A 14,901-nucleotide genomic window follows, 5' to 3' on the forward strand; every position below is an offset into this window, starting at 1 on the left:
CAGCCCCGTGCCCCCCAGCACAACACTCTTTCATGTTCACCTGGGGCCTGACAAAAATCCACAAATCCTTCCTCTCATAACGTTCCCCCTCCCATGTCATTCCTCTCCACAGCCACAGCACCAAAACATTGCTGCATATTTGATGACTCGATGTCCATCTCTCCATCCACACAGCCAGCCGGTTTGGCCCTAAAAACAGCCTGTTATGTACTGTTCAGACACTTCCTCTAAAATGATGCTATTATGTTCTCTGCCAGCTCTCTGGTTCCTCTCTCTCAGTGAACGGACATGAGAACAGACCCCTGATTCTTCCTCTCGGTCTCTCTTTCCATCCTCACCCCTACCGTGGCATCCTCTCAGAAGGGCAACTTTCCCCCCAAAACTGGGACCTCTGACCCCCTAACCCAAGGCCAAGCTCCTCACAATACAATAATTTGTATTGTACGTGAAAACATGTACAGCATAGCTCAAACGATGGGGGCACAAGAAATATTACCCATGGCAACAGTGCGTCGTTGCACGAGGATATTTTCTTTTCCTCCGCGGGCGGACACAATCCCAGCCTGTGTCAGAGGGTCACATTTTTCCCGCCGGCTGGTTAATGGGCTGTAGAGATGGTTAGCACATACGATTAGTTTTAATCTAGTACATTTGACTGGGTAATAAACAGGATTTCAACACAACAAGTTTCGTATTATGCATGGCAAGATGAGACAAAACAAATGTTTTTACCAGAGATATCTCTCTCTCTTTAATGCTTGTAAAGAGGTGCACAGATCAGATGAGAAAATCTAAAAGGTTTTATGACTTTATTCTACTTTGCTGCACAGCAGTGTGAGAATCAATATTGTGATAAAGAGATGAATTTTGGGAACATTTTGCAACACAGGTAGAATGTAGCTGTCTTTATGCATTTACAGTTGAACATTTCAATTACATTTAACCCACATAAGAAATTGTGGCTTCTACAAATATCATCATTTAAATGAGATTCCTCAATTACCACAATTAACTTAGTATGTGGGTAACGTATATTTAAAGTTCGTAACTAGTGTAATTATTGTGAAAGTACAAAGAGAAGCAAGGCATTGTACCGGTCACCTCTATAGACGGGTTTCACTGTGACATTGGAAAACCTTTCCATTTAGACAATTCATTTGCTTTGAAAAAAAAAGAAAAAAAGAAAATGCATGAACCAAAGTACTGTATCCTTTCAAGGACAATAATCAGAAATGATTTGGCAACCTAAAACTTTTCCTCCTAATGTAAATGTGGTCTCAAAATCATAAGAGCGTAACCCTAGAACATATTTTACCATTAAAACCTCCAGGACTATCAAAGTATTTCTAAACACTTTTAAAAATAGTCTGTGAATGGCACTCTCCTATAGCACTTCACTGTGTCATAAGGCCCAGCTATAGAACCACAGTGATATTCTCACACATAACCTCTGATGACTACCGTCTCCTAAAGTGCAGAACTGATTTCCTTACAAGGCAAATGTGTTTTATATTTGGCTGAGAGTTAGTCTTCCAATAAGCCAAGGCACCCAATTCTCCATCTGTATCAATAATGCACAGAGTACAAGACACAGTACATCGCATAACCCTCAGTACAACCGCATAGCGCTTACAGACCCATGGTATGTTTGTTTGATCCTTTGCCCTATGTTAACGATTTCCACAGAACAATCAAAACTAACAGCAACTATCTACAGTATAAGATAACAATTTTAATATTTTTAGGTTTCGTGTATTAAGTCATGAATGCTGGTGTGAGATTTTTTTTATTTTGGCTATGTATTTTCATAATTGTGGAACAGAGAGTCCTGGCCTTGGATAAGCAGGTTTCAGTCTGTCTGGTAAAGTCACTTCGCTGGTTGTTTTAAGTCTCTGACCATGACCTTTGACCGCAGCGTCGACCTTCAGAGCAGCACGAAGTCTCCTGCGGTAGCGGCAGAACTCTGTGGGTCACGGATAAACGGCCATTCCCTCTTCTCCGGGGTCAACTCCGCAGAAAGGTTGTAATCTCTTCCGTGACCTTGCATGAAAGTGAATGCTGGGTATTTCTCATTCGCTGATGGCAGCAACACCTGATACACAAACACAAAGAATGTTATATAAAAGCCTAAAAAGTTTGATTGAGTTAAGACGCGAGCATCCTGTATGAAAGCAACACACAGTTGTAGGGCAGGGATGGTAGCAGGGAGAGGGAAACTGCCTCAGATTAACAGCTAAATAGTGCCACCAGATGGCCAGTTCATTTAACTTCTCTTAGACATTCAAACTACTGTATAATACGGTCATTATAGCAGACACTTTTATCTACAGTTAACACATATATGCTTTCCTCTCAGTCACGTTCTATGCATTCATATTTGGTATTCATTTATCTGATGATAATGATTAAGAAATAAACTAAGATGATTTTGACTAAATAGTAAAGCCTTTAGTTCACCCACCTTGGACAGTTCGTGGCTGATTGTCTGGTAGTCCTGGACACTTCTTGAGTAAAAGCCTATGGTACAACTGGGGTCCATCTTACTGAAAGGCATCTTCTTTGGCGACGGGCAATGATACGACTAAAAATACAAAATGTTCGCTGTGTCAAATTGACAACAATTGTTATTATTACTGGTTATTAAAAACAAAATGGTTTAATTGATTGTGATAATACAGTAAAGTATTGAAGATAAGTATGAAATAGGTAGTTTATGAATATAAAAAGTTATGTTTTATGAATGCAATGAAATTCACCTGTTGTCACACACTCAGACTGGTGAAAATAGAAAATATAGCTCTGTTCCTGGTCTCTTGTCCCACTGTGTGCTGGCTCTACAGCCAAGCATCAGGAGAAGTTTCAATGCAGTAGTCAATGATAAATGCGGGTTTTTATGTGTTCTACTGCTGAAATATTCAGGATCATAGTATCTGAGCCTCTCTATATTCTCCATATTTCTCCTCCACAGCAGCCTCACATATCTGAGTAGCAAATAAATCAGCAGCCAGGGACTCAGTAATTGAACGGAGGCTGCTTTAGGATTCATACCCTTAAGTACTAACAGAAACTATTAAATTCACATTACTGAGCCCCAGTCAGCTCAGTGTAATTTCCCATTACCTGAAGAGGGAAATGGTTAGTGCTGACATCCACAAAAGACTGACAGTAATGAGGGTCCATGTAAATCAAGCTGTCATCTGCAAGGACAAAACAAAAGACAAGTTATTCAAAAACATCTGATTATTACAAACGCTACCACGCCGACGAGCGACATACTCCTTCCCTCCAATTTCTATGCAGAAAAGTCATTTCACTAGGCTACTGTTAGCATTCTTACAGTCCAATACGCCTCCTGTTTTTTAATATCGACCATGGTGGATTCAACTCTGCATAATCAAATGCTGTAGTACAAGCACATTTTTTCCTCCCGGCCACAGAAAGGGGGCTGTCATTAAATTTTTGTGTGGGGAAATTACTTTTACAAACATGCAATTATATTCGACCATTTGCATATTACGTATGCGGGCCGGAGTCGACGCTTGGCAGGGAGAATGTATTGCTTGTCATTTAGACATCATCCAGCACTTCATTTCAAAATTGGTAAAATGTAAATGTGTAAATATTGACTGCCAAGATGTACAACTGAAGGTTCCTCCCGTCCACTGAAGGTGATGGAGAGTGGCTCACTTTGGGGCCCCGCTGGATGGATGAGAATGAAATGATATGCATAATGTCTCCTATGGAAATCAATTACGGACACAACTTTGGATGTTTACCCCTTGTGATAAATGAGTAGGGCTTCAATGGGTCAGAGAAAATAAGAGCTGTTTCACACACACTCACACTCCTCTCCTCACAAACACGAATGCATTAACTTACTTTGTCTCTTTATACAGAGAGAAGAGAGGAGGGGGACAGTACGGTACATTATCTCCACTGTCCTCCAGTCCTCTGGTTGGTTTCTGGGTGAAACACTAACCTTGAAAGCCCACGAAGTAGCAGGCCTGTTTGGGCTTGCCCCCGATGATACCAATACAGTACTCCAGACTCAATATGCTCTGAGGAGGATGGAGACCAGGGGACACACGGTCAAATACTCAGCCATATACAACAGGTTTATGTACTGCTGTAGCTAATACTGTCTCTAGGTTTATACTCAGCCATATACAACAGGTTTATGTACTGCTGTAGCTAATACCATCTCTAGGTTTATACTCAGCCATATGCATTACAACAGGTTTACCTACTGTTGTAGCTAATACTGTCTCTAGGTTTATACTCAGCCATATAGAACAGGTTTATGTACTGTTGTAGCTAATACTGTCTCTAGGTTTATACTCAGCCATATAGAACAGGTTTATGTACTGCTGTAGCTAATACTGTCTCTAGGTTTATACTCAGCCATATACAACAGGTTTATGTACTGCTGTAGCTAATACTGTCTCTAGGTTTATACTCAGACATATAGAACAGGTTTATGTACTGCTGTAGCTAATACTGTCTCTAGGTTTATACTCAGCCATATACAACAGGTTTATGTACTGCTGTAGCTAATACTGTCTCTAGGTTTATACTCAGCCATATACAACAGGTTTATGTACTGCTGTAGCTATCACTGTCTCTAGGTTTATACTCAGCCATATACAACAGGTTTATGTACTGCTGTAGCTATTACTGTCTCTAGGTTTATACTCAGCCATATACAACAGGTTTATGTACTGCTGTAGCTATTACTGTCTCTAGGTTTATACTCAGCCATATACAACAGGTTTATGTACTGCTGTAGCTAATACTGTCTCTAGGTTTATACTCAGCAACATGCATTATAACAGGTTTATGTACTGCCGTAGGTAATGCTGTCTACTGTCTCTAGGTTTATACTCAGCCATATGCATTATAACAGGTTTATGTACTGCTGTAGGTAATGCTGTCTACTGTCTCTAGGTTTATACTCAGCCATATGCATTATAATAGGTTTATGTACTGCTGTAGGTAATGCTGTCTACTGTCGCTCTGCTATAAGATCTAAATTAGCTGAGAAGGGGAACTACTACTCATGAGTAGCTGTGCTGGCAAAGCCTTTTTTTCTTAATATCAAATCATTTATGTGTAACAATTAAGTACCTTACTGTAATTATTTTAAATTAAAATTGTAAAAAAGTTACAAAAATAGCTTCGTAGCAAAGAGCAATTTCTCATCCAATAATTTTGATAAGACTGTCTGGGAAAACTGAAAACTAGCTGTTATTGGCAGAGAGGGTTGGAACTCATTCTTATTGGTCTAACTAATTTACCACCTGGTGATGTCACCAGGCAGGCCAAAACTCCATCTCACCAAAACAGGCTGAAATATCAGGCGGTCTTTTCAAACAGCTCTTATACTAGAAGGGCATTATCATCATTTTCACAATATTATTCCAACCTCATAGTTTGGAAATATATTTAAAAGACAGGACAATCATGTTTTTGACTGCACTGGGCCTGTAAGACAAAATAAATAACGAAATTTGCACACTATATGTGCTTCCAACAATTGAATGGGTAAACTTCATCAGCAACGTTACAGCAACGAAGTGAAAAATGAATAAAACTGAAGGCGTGGTTGAAGCGTTGATGAAGTCTACCCATTCAATTGTTGGGAGGACATTCAGTATAGTGTGGGACCTTATTTTCATACAGTTTATTCACCTTTACTCTTCAAACATTTCTTGGTGTGTGTCTGCTCATGCTTTTTATTAGGTCACTTCCCTGCAGACACGACCTTTAACCTGAATCTGGAATTCAAATATAGTACTGCGTATGTATTTTTTCTAACACACAGGCTCTCTGATTAGGTTAGAGATCCCTTTGTCTGATATAACATAGTGGTAGTAAGTGTACGTGTTTTCTGGACATTCACAATTAGTGATTTTAATCCGCAACTCACTCAAATCTACATTCAAGACAGGATCATCCTACAAGGGTTATGGCTATTGTTTTTCCCACCTTGACAAAGCTGAAGTACTCTGGGTTGGTCTTCTCTCCCCCCAGTCGGACTGGGATGAAGATGATGACCGCCCGGCTGTCAGTAAGGGGCAGGGCATCCGCTCCCCCAGCCACGCACGACTGGTGGCTATCGATGACATCAGCACTGTAAACTATAGGGGATCAATACCAGAGGTCAGACAGGGGTCAAACGTCTGCCTGGTCATCTGCCTGCCTCTAAACCCTGCTATCACACACTGAAGGACATTTGCAACGATCATGAATGTTTTTACTATAAAGTGAACATCTCTAACAGATGCAGTCGAGTGTTATTACACAGGTAGGCTATAGAGCAACTTCTGTACTCAACTCTCTCCCCCAGGTCTCCAATCATAAGTGTAGCTGCATTCTGTACAGTAGTGAGAGTGTAATCCACTGCTGCTGTCCACATCTCTCATTCTTATAGTGCCCTACTACTGAACCCACACTGATCCCCTCACACACTGGGAGAGTCTAGATCCTGCAGCTCTCATCTTAACATTCTCCTCTCTCTGTCACACAACCAGTCCCAATCACTCGCTGTTGAGAAGAATGACTTTATTCAAAATCCAGGTTATTGGAGGGAGGACGATTTAGGACAGGGGGGGTTGGAGGAGGTGGTTAGCCTCCTGTCACCTCTCTACCACTCTCCTGGCCAGCTCTTTCTCTCTATCCCCTTCTCTACTCATCCTCCCTCGATCCTCTCCATTGCAGCTCTATATCCATTGTCCTACACTGTGTTTCTCCTGATGAGATGCCCAGACCCTGGGCCCAGAGGAGGTTCATCTGTCATACCTGTACAGTCCTGGGAGACATAAGCAGTTATGCCCGACAGCCCAGGGTCTGTTGCCTCCTCTACAGCTTTTCTAAGAGTGAAAGAGAGGGAAAGATGGTTATTTGTTGGCCACCAAGAATGTCTAAAACAGCATTAATATAACCGTAGAACCAGACCCACCTCAGGATGTGTGAAACAGCATTAATATAACCGTAGAACCAGACCCACCTCAGGATGTGTGAAACAGCATTAATATAACCCTAGAACCAGACCCACCTCAGGATGTGTGAAACAGCATTAATATAACCCTAGAACCAGACCCACCTCAGGATGTGTGAAACAACATTAATATAACCCTAGAACCAGACCCACCTCAGGATGTGTGAAACAACATTAATATAACCCTAGAACCAGACCCACCTCAGGATGTGTGAAACAGCATTAATATAACCCTAGAACCAGACCCACCTCAGGATGTGTGAAACAGCATTAATATAACCCTAGAACCAGACCCACCTCAGGATGTGTGAAACAGCATTAATATAACCCTAGAACCAGACCCACCTCAGGATGTGTGAAACAACATTAATATAACCCTAGAACCAGACCCACCTCAGGATGTGTGAAACAACATTAATATAACCCTAGAACCAGACCCACCTCAGGATGTGCGAAACAACATTAATATAACCCTAGAACCAGACCCACCTCAGGATGTGTGAAACAACATTAATATAACCCTAGAACCAGACCCACCTCAGGATGTGTGAAACAACATTAATATAACCCTAGAACCAGACCCACCTCAGGATGTGTGAAACAACATTAATATAACCCTAGAACCAGACCCACCTCAGGATGTGTGAAACAGCATTAATATAACCCTAGAACCAGACCCACCTCAGGATGTGTGAAACAACATTAATATAACCCTAGAACCAGACCCACCTCAGGATGTGTGAAACAACATTAATATAACCCTAGAACCAGACCCACCTCAGGATGTGTGAAACAGCATTAATATAACCCTAGAACCAGACCCACCTCAGGATGTGTGAAACAGCATTAATATAACCCTAGAACCAGACCCACCTCAGGATGTGTGAAACAACATTAATATAACCCTAGAACCAGACCCACCTCAGGATGTGTGAAACAACATTAATATAACCCTAGAACCAGACCCACCTCAGGATGTGTGAAACAGCATTAATATAACCCTAGAACCAGACCCACCTCAGGATGTGTGAAACAACATTAATATAACCCTAGAACCAGACCCACCTCAGGATGTGTGAAACAGCATTAATATAACCCTAGAACCAGACCCACCTCAGGATGTGTGAAACAGCATTAATATAACCCTAGAACCAGACCCACCTCAGGATGTGTGAAACAGCATTAATATAACCGTAGAACCAGACCCACCTCAGGATGTGTGCCACCACGGCAGGGCCATACCAGTCCCCTGCCCGTTTCCCAGACACCAGGCCTAACTCCACCAGCCTGTGGACACCCAGCTGTGCCTGAGGGCTGTCCCCAAGCCAGGACACCAGGGTGCGGTGGTAGACCTCCCTCTGGTGGATGTCAGCCTCCTCCGCTCTTCCAGGGGCCCCTGGAGCATGAAGCATTGGTCCTGGGTCCGAGGGCCTCTCTCCCTGCAGTGAGGCCTCCAGGCTGGCCACCAGACGCTTGGCTGCACTGGTGGTCCAGGTCTCTGTGTCCAGAGGCTGGAGGGCCAACGCCTCCGACCACGTCCAGTCTGAGGCACACAGACAGAGGAGGGTCAAGGGGATTTTTTAACATCTAGTATATCTTTTCCACTTTGTTAGTTGAACACTCTGCTATCGAAGGAAATCATTTTAATATTAAAACATTTGTACGAGGCACTTATGTTCTGCAAATATGCCAATATCTTGAGAAAACAAAATGTAAGCTACATTCAGCACAAGAAAGCTACAGAAAATGGTACTGGCGTTCTGGCTCTCAGCTCGACCGCAGAAATGATCAAACTGAAAATACATACACAAGTATTTGGCCTGTTGTCTATGACAACAGCTCAGACATTGAACCACATTCTCCAGACCAAAGACCCTTAGAATAAAGTCTTTCAGAACTCTGGGAAATAAAGTTTTGGCTTAAATCTTCTGCTATAACAGATAGTTGAGTTTGACTTTAAATAAGAGAATGAGAAAACCCTATGGTATAATAGTCCAATTATAGGCCTCTCAGTATGTCCAGTATTTCACCTTTACAGCGTTTTAGCACTACAAACAGGGTGGGCACCTGGGGGTGGCGAGGGTGTGAGTGGCCAATGCCATAAAGGAGACAGACTTGGGCACGAGGCAGTAACATAATGACCTTGCAGAGTGAATGAAAGATATTTATTGATCAATTTCAGTTCTTTAAGTGGCCATTAGTCATTTTATAGCTTAAAAGATGTATTTAATGACATACTGTATTTCACATTCAGTGGAAGAACAAGTTAAGGCTTAAATATTGTTTTCTAAATGGTTGCATTAAAATGGTAGTAAATTAGTTTCCTATTCACTAGTGTGAATCTCAAGAGATCCTACTCTGAGGAACAGAGAAAGCACTTCAATGACGAAATGCATTAAATTATGAAATTCTCAGATATTGTTTGACAATGTACCCACAAGGAATGAGGAACCAAGGACTTTCCCTTTTTTAGTAAGAGTTATAAGGGTCATACTATAGACTTGGATTGCATTCATTAGGGCACGCAACAGAAAATGTATTACATTTTTTTTGCAATGGAAAACTAAAATAAGTATTTCTTACTGGACCAGGGGTGTACTAATCAGTGCACAACATAGCAAACCATTGCAAGAAAGCAACTATATAAACTGTAGCAATATAAATTCTTATTGGACAATTTCAGGTTAGTTCCTCACCATTTCAACCCATACACCTCTGGTAGTCCCCATTTCAAAAGGGTTTCTTCCATTTAGTGCCTAATGAACACAACCCTGGCCCTCTGCCATCCCACTGACCTCTTCCCAGGAAGTGTAGTATGAGGGCCTGAGCCAGCATCATTTGTCCTGCCCTCAGCATACAGCCCCAGCCACAGTCAGAGGTTAGGGAGGAGCCTGGCAGGGCAGGGAACTCCTCTCTGTAGGTCAACCACACACGGGACGCAAAGTCCCTCCGGAAGGCCTCCACGTCGTCACCCCCTGTGGCGGGGGGTGCATCACAGACCTCAGTGCTGCAGCTCTCTGTTGGGCTGTCCTCATCTGATCAATGAAATCACATTCAATCAGATCAATCACATATTGAAAAGGAGCCAGTGAGTAAGAGTCTATTCGGAAAGGGAACACAGCAATGCAGACCAAAAATCAGTATGTGTGTGTTACCTTACCGTCAGCCTTAAAATGGTAGCATTTCCCCAGGAGGAACACTGGGGAATTTCTGCTAAAGTAGGTTTTTGACTTCAAAGCCCAACCTAAAGATCAGGATGAAGTAGTTAATTAGTCATAGGGTGGGTAGTTGTGAATGAACTCAGTAGCTTACGGGGGGCCAGCACAGAAAAAAATATATATATGAAATTGTATGAAATGTATGCATTCACTACTGTAAGTCGCTCTGGATAAGAGCGTCTGCTAAATGACTAAAATGTAAAAAATGGAAGATCATGGATAAAAGCATATGCTAAATGGCATATATTATTATACTGAACAAAAATATAAAAACGCAACATGCAACAATTTCAAAAGGTTTTACTGAGTTACAGTTCATATAAAGAAATCAGTCAATTGAAATAAATTCATTAGGCTCTAATCTATGGATTTCACATGACTGGGAATACAGATACGCATCGGTTGGTCAAAGACACCTTAAAAAAAAGGTAGGGGCGTGGATCAGAAAACCCGTCAGTATCTGATGTAACCACCATTCGCCTCATGCAGTACAACACATTTCCTTCGCATAGAGTTGATCAGGCTGTTGATTGTGGGCCTCAGGATCTCGTCAAGGTATCTCTGTGCATTCAAATTGCCACCGATAAAACGCAATTGTGTTCGTTGTCCGTAGCATATGCCTGCCCATACCATAACCACCATGTGGCACTCTGTTCACAACGTTGACATCAGCTCGCCCACATGATGCCATACACGTGGTCTGCGGTTGTGAGGCCGGTAGGACGTACTGACAAATTCTATAAAACGACGTTGGAGGCAGCTTATGCTCTGGCAACAGCTATGGTGGACATTCCTGGGGTCAGCATGCCAATTGCACACTCCCTCAAAACTTGAGATATATGTGGTATTGTGTATTGTGACAAAACTGCACATTTTAGAGTGGCCTTTTATTTTCCCCAGTACAAGGTGTACCTGTGTTATGATCATCTATCTGAAACACAGATAGTATTGCTAGGGTCAGACAGAGGATCCGTATAGAACTGATATGGAGTATAAACACATGCTTGAGAAGCTGCAGAGTCAGCCACAATTGATTCTTATCTTATCAGAATAATCACACATGCTCTGATAATTACCACATCTATCATGTGCTGAAGTGAATGGCAACTCTGCTGACAGCTGTTAAATCTTACAATGCCTGTTTTAAATTGCCGTGGTCAATTAACTTAAATTAGAAGGATTGAGACAACAACGTGTAGAGGATTACAGGAGCCTAAAGGGGAGTATGGAATAACCATTACGATGCACTTACTGTACTTCACATTGTGCCATGCTGACAAGAACTTGGTCTTCAATTTCTCCACCTCATCAGTCCCTTTATTCTCCATTTTGACCACCGGGAAATTGAACTCATCCCAGCGTAGTTAACAACCGCACCGTCTTCATGAAATGCTTAATTTGAAAGGACAAGACATTCATTTATTTTTGTCGTTTTAGTTAAAGACAAAGGGCTTGAATTGAAACGGTAATGTTACAGTGTTGCCGACTAGCAGTTTACCAACATTAAACCCCCAGTTAGCTACCTAATCTCTACCCCATCCAACTCCTTATGGACGTGTCATGGTAAACATGTTTGGATTGACAATGAAAGCAATGGAGTTGGCCAGAGCGCAAACCGTTAGCTAGCTAACGTTAGCGAGCTAATTTACACATTGTTCAGCTAGTTAGCAGTCACGCTAATAATTTAACTTTGCGTTCAGTCTCCGGCATAACAACATACATCCGAGACTCGTCCGAATACATTTATACATGTCAAATAATTTAACATAAAAGTTCGCATTTCTATTTGATACTTACTATGTATCTAGCTTGGTAACCAGCTCCCAGTGTTTACATTTTGAGGAAGCAAAACCACAAGCCAAGCACGCGACTCTCGCGGTGTTTGCATCCTTCTGCAACGTAAATGTCGCTGCGCGGCTACTACAAGCACATCATCTCTTTTACAGTTAGGTTCATTCATTCAGTTAAATTGTTGGTGCTGACCTAATTTTTAATTTGATCCATTACTTACAATTCACTTTTAGTGTGCCAAAACATTCCATTCCCATAAATGTTTTATAGTGGGACTTCCATGATATTCAATAATCCAGTGAGGTTGTGATAAACTATTTGAAAATGTAATTTTATTCAACAGTAAATATGTGCCAAATGGCATTATGAAACTTGTATTAATTCCGTTTTTGGTGTCATACAACTACAGTCTGTCTAACCTCTGGCAGGGTGTGTTCGTGTGCGCCTGCTTTATGAGGTTTACGGTAGCTATTCCCAGTCTCTTTTTTCCAGCAGCTGAGAGTAGTGGAAAGCCTGTGAATCCAAGCACATCAGCGGCTACAGCTATGGCTGAGCGCCGCGCATTCGCCCAAAAAATCAGCAGGTAAGGGAGTTACTTCTAACTTTTACAGTGATTGCACTGACAGAGTCCCCCGTTCAAGCTATGCCGTTTTCAATCTTTAAAAACCTATCGTCCTCTGCGCTCCATTTCAAGGCAAAGCCATTCGCAATTAAGGCCCAGCCAGCTAGCATCCATCCAAGTTAGCTGTCGTTAGCCATATCAAAGATGCCCCAGTGACCCGCCCATAGAGAACAGGGGTCTGTTTTTCGCAATGTTATTTTTGTCTCGTGCGGTTACATACGGGTTTGAAATGTACCTTTGACATCTATCGTACTATCAATTCCAACCATTATCTTTCTTTACAAGGATTTAGCTAAGTATGAATTGGACTGCGTGTAGACTACTAGAAAATCCGTAGTAATGTTAGACAGCTGAGCTACTTTGGTGGCTACGGCTGGGTGACACATCGACGAGACTTCATTGACACCGTAACAAACAATACAGTAGCTAATATCGTCATGGAGAATGTTAACTAGTTTACCTGTAAAAGCCCAAACATCATCAAACCTATCTGCCCCAGTTCAATGTATGCATTCAGATCTAATACGTCTATTGAAACGAACAAAGGGCTTTGTGTCAATTTCCGTTGCTTGCTGTGCATGCCAGTGGAATTAAAGCTGGATGTAAAACAATCGAGTAGAAAATGGGTCATATCTCACATGCGAAGAAAGCGTTTGGTTACCCCTTGGCTTTGTTTATGATATAGCAATCACAACATCCAACTGTTGATTGACTGTAATTGTCAAACTGCCAAATCATCATAAAGTAGCTAGCCAGATTATGTTGCACAAATCACACTTAAACCGTATGTGGTAGAGCAAATGAATAAAACACCTTTAAGCAGTATTTAGTCCCCCCATCAAACGTTTTACAGTACAGCAGTCTGTGCCAGGAGGCAAATTATAGGCCTATTCATAATGATTATTGTGGCTGTGGGGTTGGTTTCAGTTTAGGAGTGACTAGTGTCTGCAGTATTGTGACATTTGCCAATCCATGAGTGTAAAAGGAGTCTATGAAGCAGTTGTCGTTAACATAAAGTACATAGGCCTACCAAGAATGTCTGCACAAATACAGAAGATGGAAACAAGTGATTTATGAACATGGATAATGAACATAACACTTATATAGAGAATAATCACACACATGTCTTACTATACTTGAGGACTTTTTGGGGAGCAACAATTGATTCCCTTTAAAATCCTATTTCCCCTTAACCCTAAACCTAACCTTTAAGACTAAAATAGCCATTTTGCAAGTTAGGACTGAAAAAATGGACTTCTGGTACTCACAAGTATAGTAAAAAAACACACATACATTATGGTTGATCTCAGACCTCCATGCTTGATGAAGGAGCACCACCACCCCCAAAGGATCATGGTTTATCTGTGAGGGTTTTTGGAAAGCTCTGCCTTCAGTTTATTCACATCAGATCAGATGGATAAAGCAATGTGATGACATCTCCTGGTATTATTTAGAAATTACTGACAGAACGAGACTAAGAATAGCAGGTATTTTATCCATCATGTCTTCTGTTGTTGGTGTGAGTCTGGCTGTCTTTTTTTATTAGGAGGACTGGGGGAGTATGGCTCTATTCTGTATATTGTCTGATCTGAACAAAAGTATTTCTGTTCAGTCTTTGCTTCCCAACTGTCATCTCAGAAAGTCTAAACCTTTTGGAAGACTTTAGAGACAGTGAGGCCTGTTCAAAGTCCCTTTTCAGCTTTGGAGTTGAGACTGAGGTTAAGTTCTTTCTCATTAAGTCAGGCCAAAACAATGTCTGATTGTGTTTTGCATTTAAAGCCACAATATGTAACTTTTTGGGCAACCTGACCAAATTCACATAGAAATATGTTGTATAGATCTATAATTCTCATTGAAAGCATGTCTAAAAAGTGGTTGATCTTTTCGAAGCTCTTTCTATGCTTCCCATTAAGTTTAGTTTTTGCTTTACTTTCAGTTTTATATTACTTTTTACTATCAGTTTGGTTTTACTTTCAATTACAGATCTATATCTCATTTCTATGTGAATTTGGTCTGATCATCCAAAAAGTTACATATTGCAGCTTTAAGTGTGTGTGTGAGGTGACGTTGTGTTCCTCCAGTGTTCCAAATGATGCAAGGAGCGCACTAGCCTGCCTGTATCATGCTGTCTGTTCCTCCTCTCCTGTCCTGAGCAGTGACCAGGCAGGCTTAATTAATAAAGGTCCTGAATATAAGCCCTAGCAGCAGAACACTGGTAGCTGGTTCAGTGCAACTGCCTGTTATCCAGGTGACAGCACTGCAGTAGCCACTAG

At 41.5% G+C, this 14,901-nt stretch overlaps 2 protein-coding genes across 20 annotated transcripts in view; one reads left to right on the forward strand and one right to left on the reverse strand.

Annotated features, from left to right (window-relative positions):
* Window positions 1-1,712: 1,712 nt before the first annotated feature.
* atg4c (autophagy related 4C, cysteine peptidase) lies at window positions 1,713-12,108 on the reverse strand. Its single transcript, XM_014123442.3, has 11 exons — window positions 12,013-12,108; window positions 11,468-11,607; window positions 10,158-10,241; window positions 9,793-10,032; window positions 8,207-8,540; window positions 6,799-6,869; window positions 5,986-6,137; window positions 3,980-4,058; window positions 3,121-3,197; window positions 2,462-2,581; window positions 1,713-2,092 (listed from the first exon to the last, which is right to left on the reverse strand). The coding sequence occupies exons 2-11, from the start codon at window positions 11,541-11,543 to the stop codon at window positions 1,925-1,927; spliced, it is 1,401 nt and encodes a 466-aa protein (XP_013978917.3). The 5' UTR covers window positions 11,544-11,607; window positions 12,013-12,108; the 3' UTR covers window positions 1,713-1,924.
* A 365-nt stretch (window positions 12,109-12,473) lies between these two features.
* Window positions 12,474-14,901, forward strand: part of dock7 (dedicator of cytokinesis 7) — a 131,604-nt gene continuing 129,176 nt past the window's right edge. For 14 of the 19 annotated variants that reach the window (XM_045687814.2, XM_045687808.2, XM_045687809.2 and 11 more), the window contains exon 1: window positions 12,475-12,589. In XM_045687814.2, coding sequence (XP_045543770.2) covers window positions 12,552-12,589 — 38 coding nt within the window. In that variant the 5' untranslated portion in view covers window positions 12,475-12,551. Of the gene's footprint in view, window positions 12,590-14,901 lie in introns of all 19 variants that reach the window. The other 5 variants (XM_045687824.2, XM_045687825.2, XM_045687826.2 and 2 more) reach the window with 2 other exon arrangements.

The sequence above is a fragment of the Salmo salar genome, chromosome 10 (assembly GCF_965601325.2).
Source record: "Salmo salar chromosome 10, fSalSal1, whole genome shotgun sequence".
Classification (NCBI taxonomy): domain Eukaryota; kingdom Metazoa; phylum Chordata; class Actinopteri; order Salmoniformes; family Salmonidae; genus Salmo; species Salmo salar.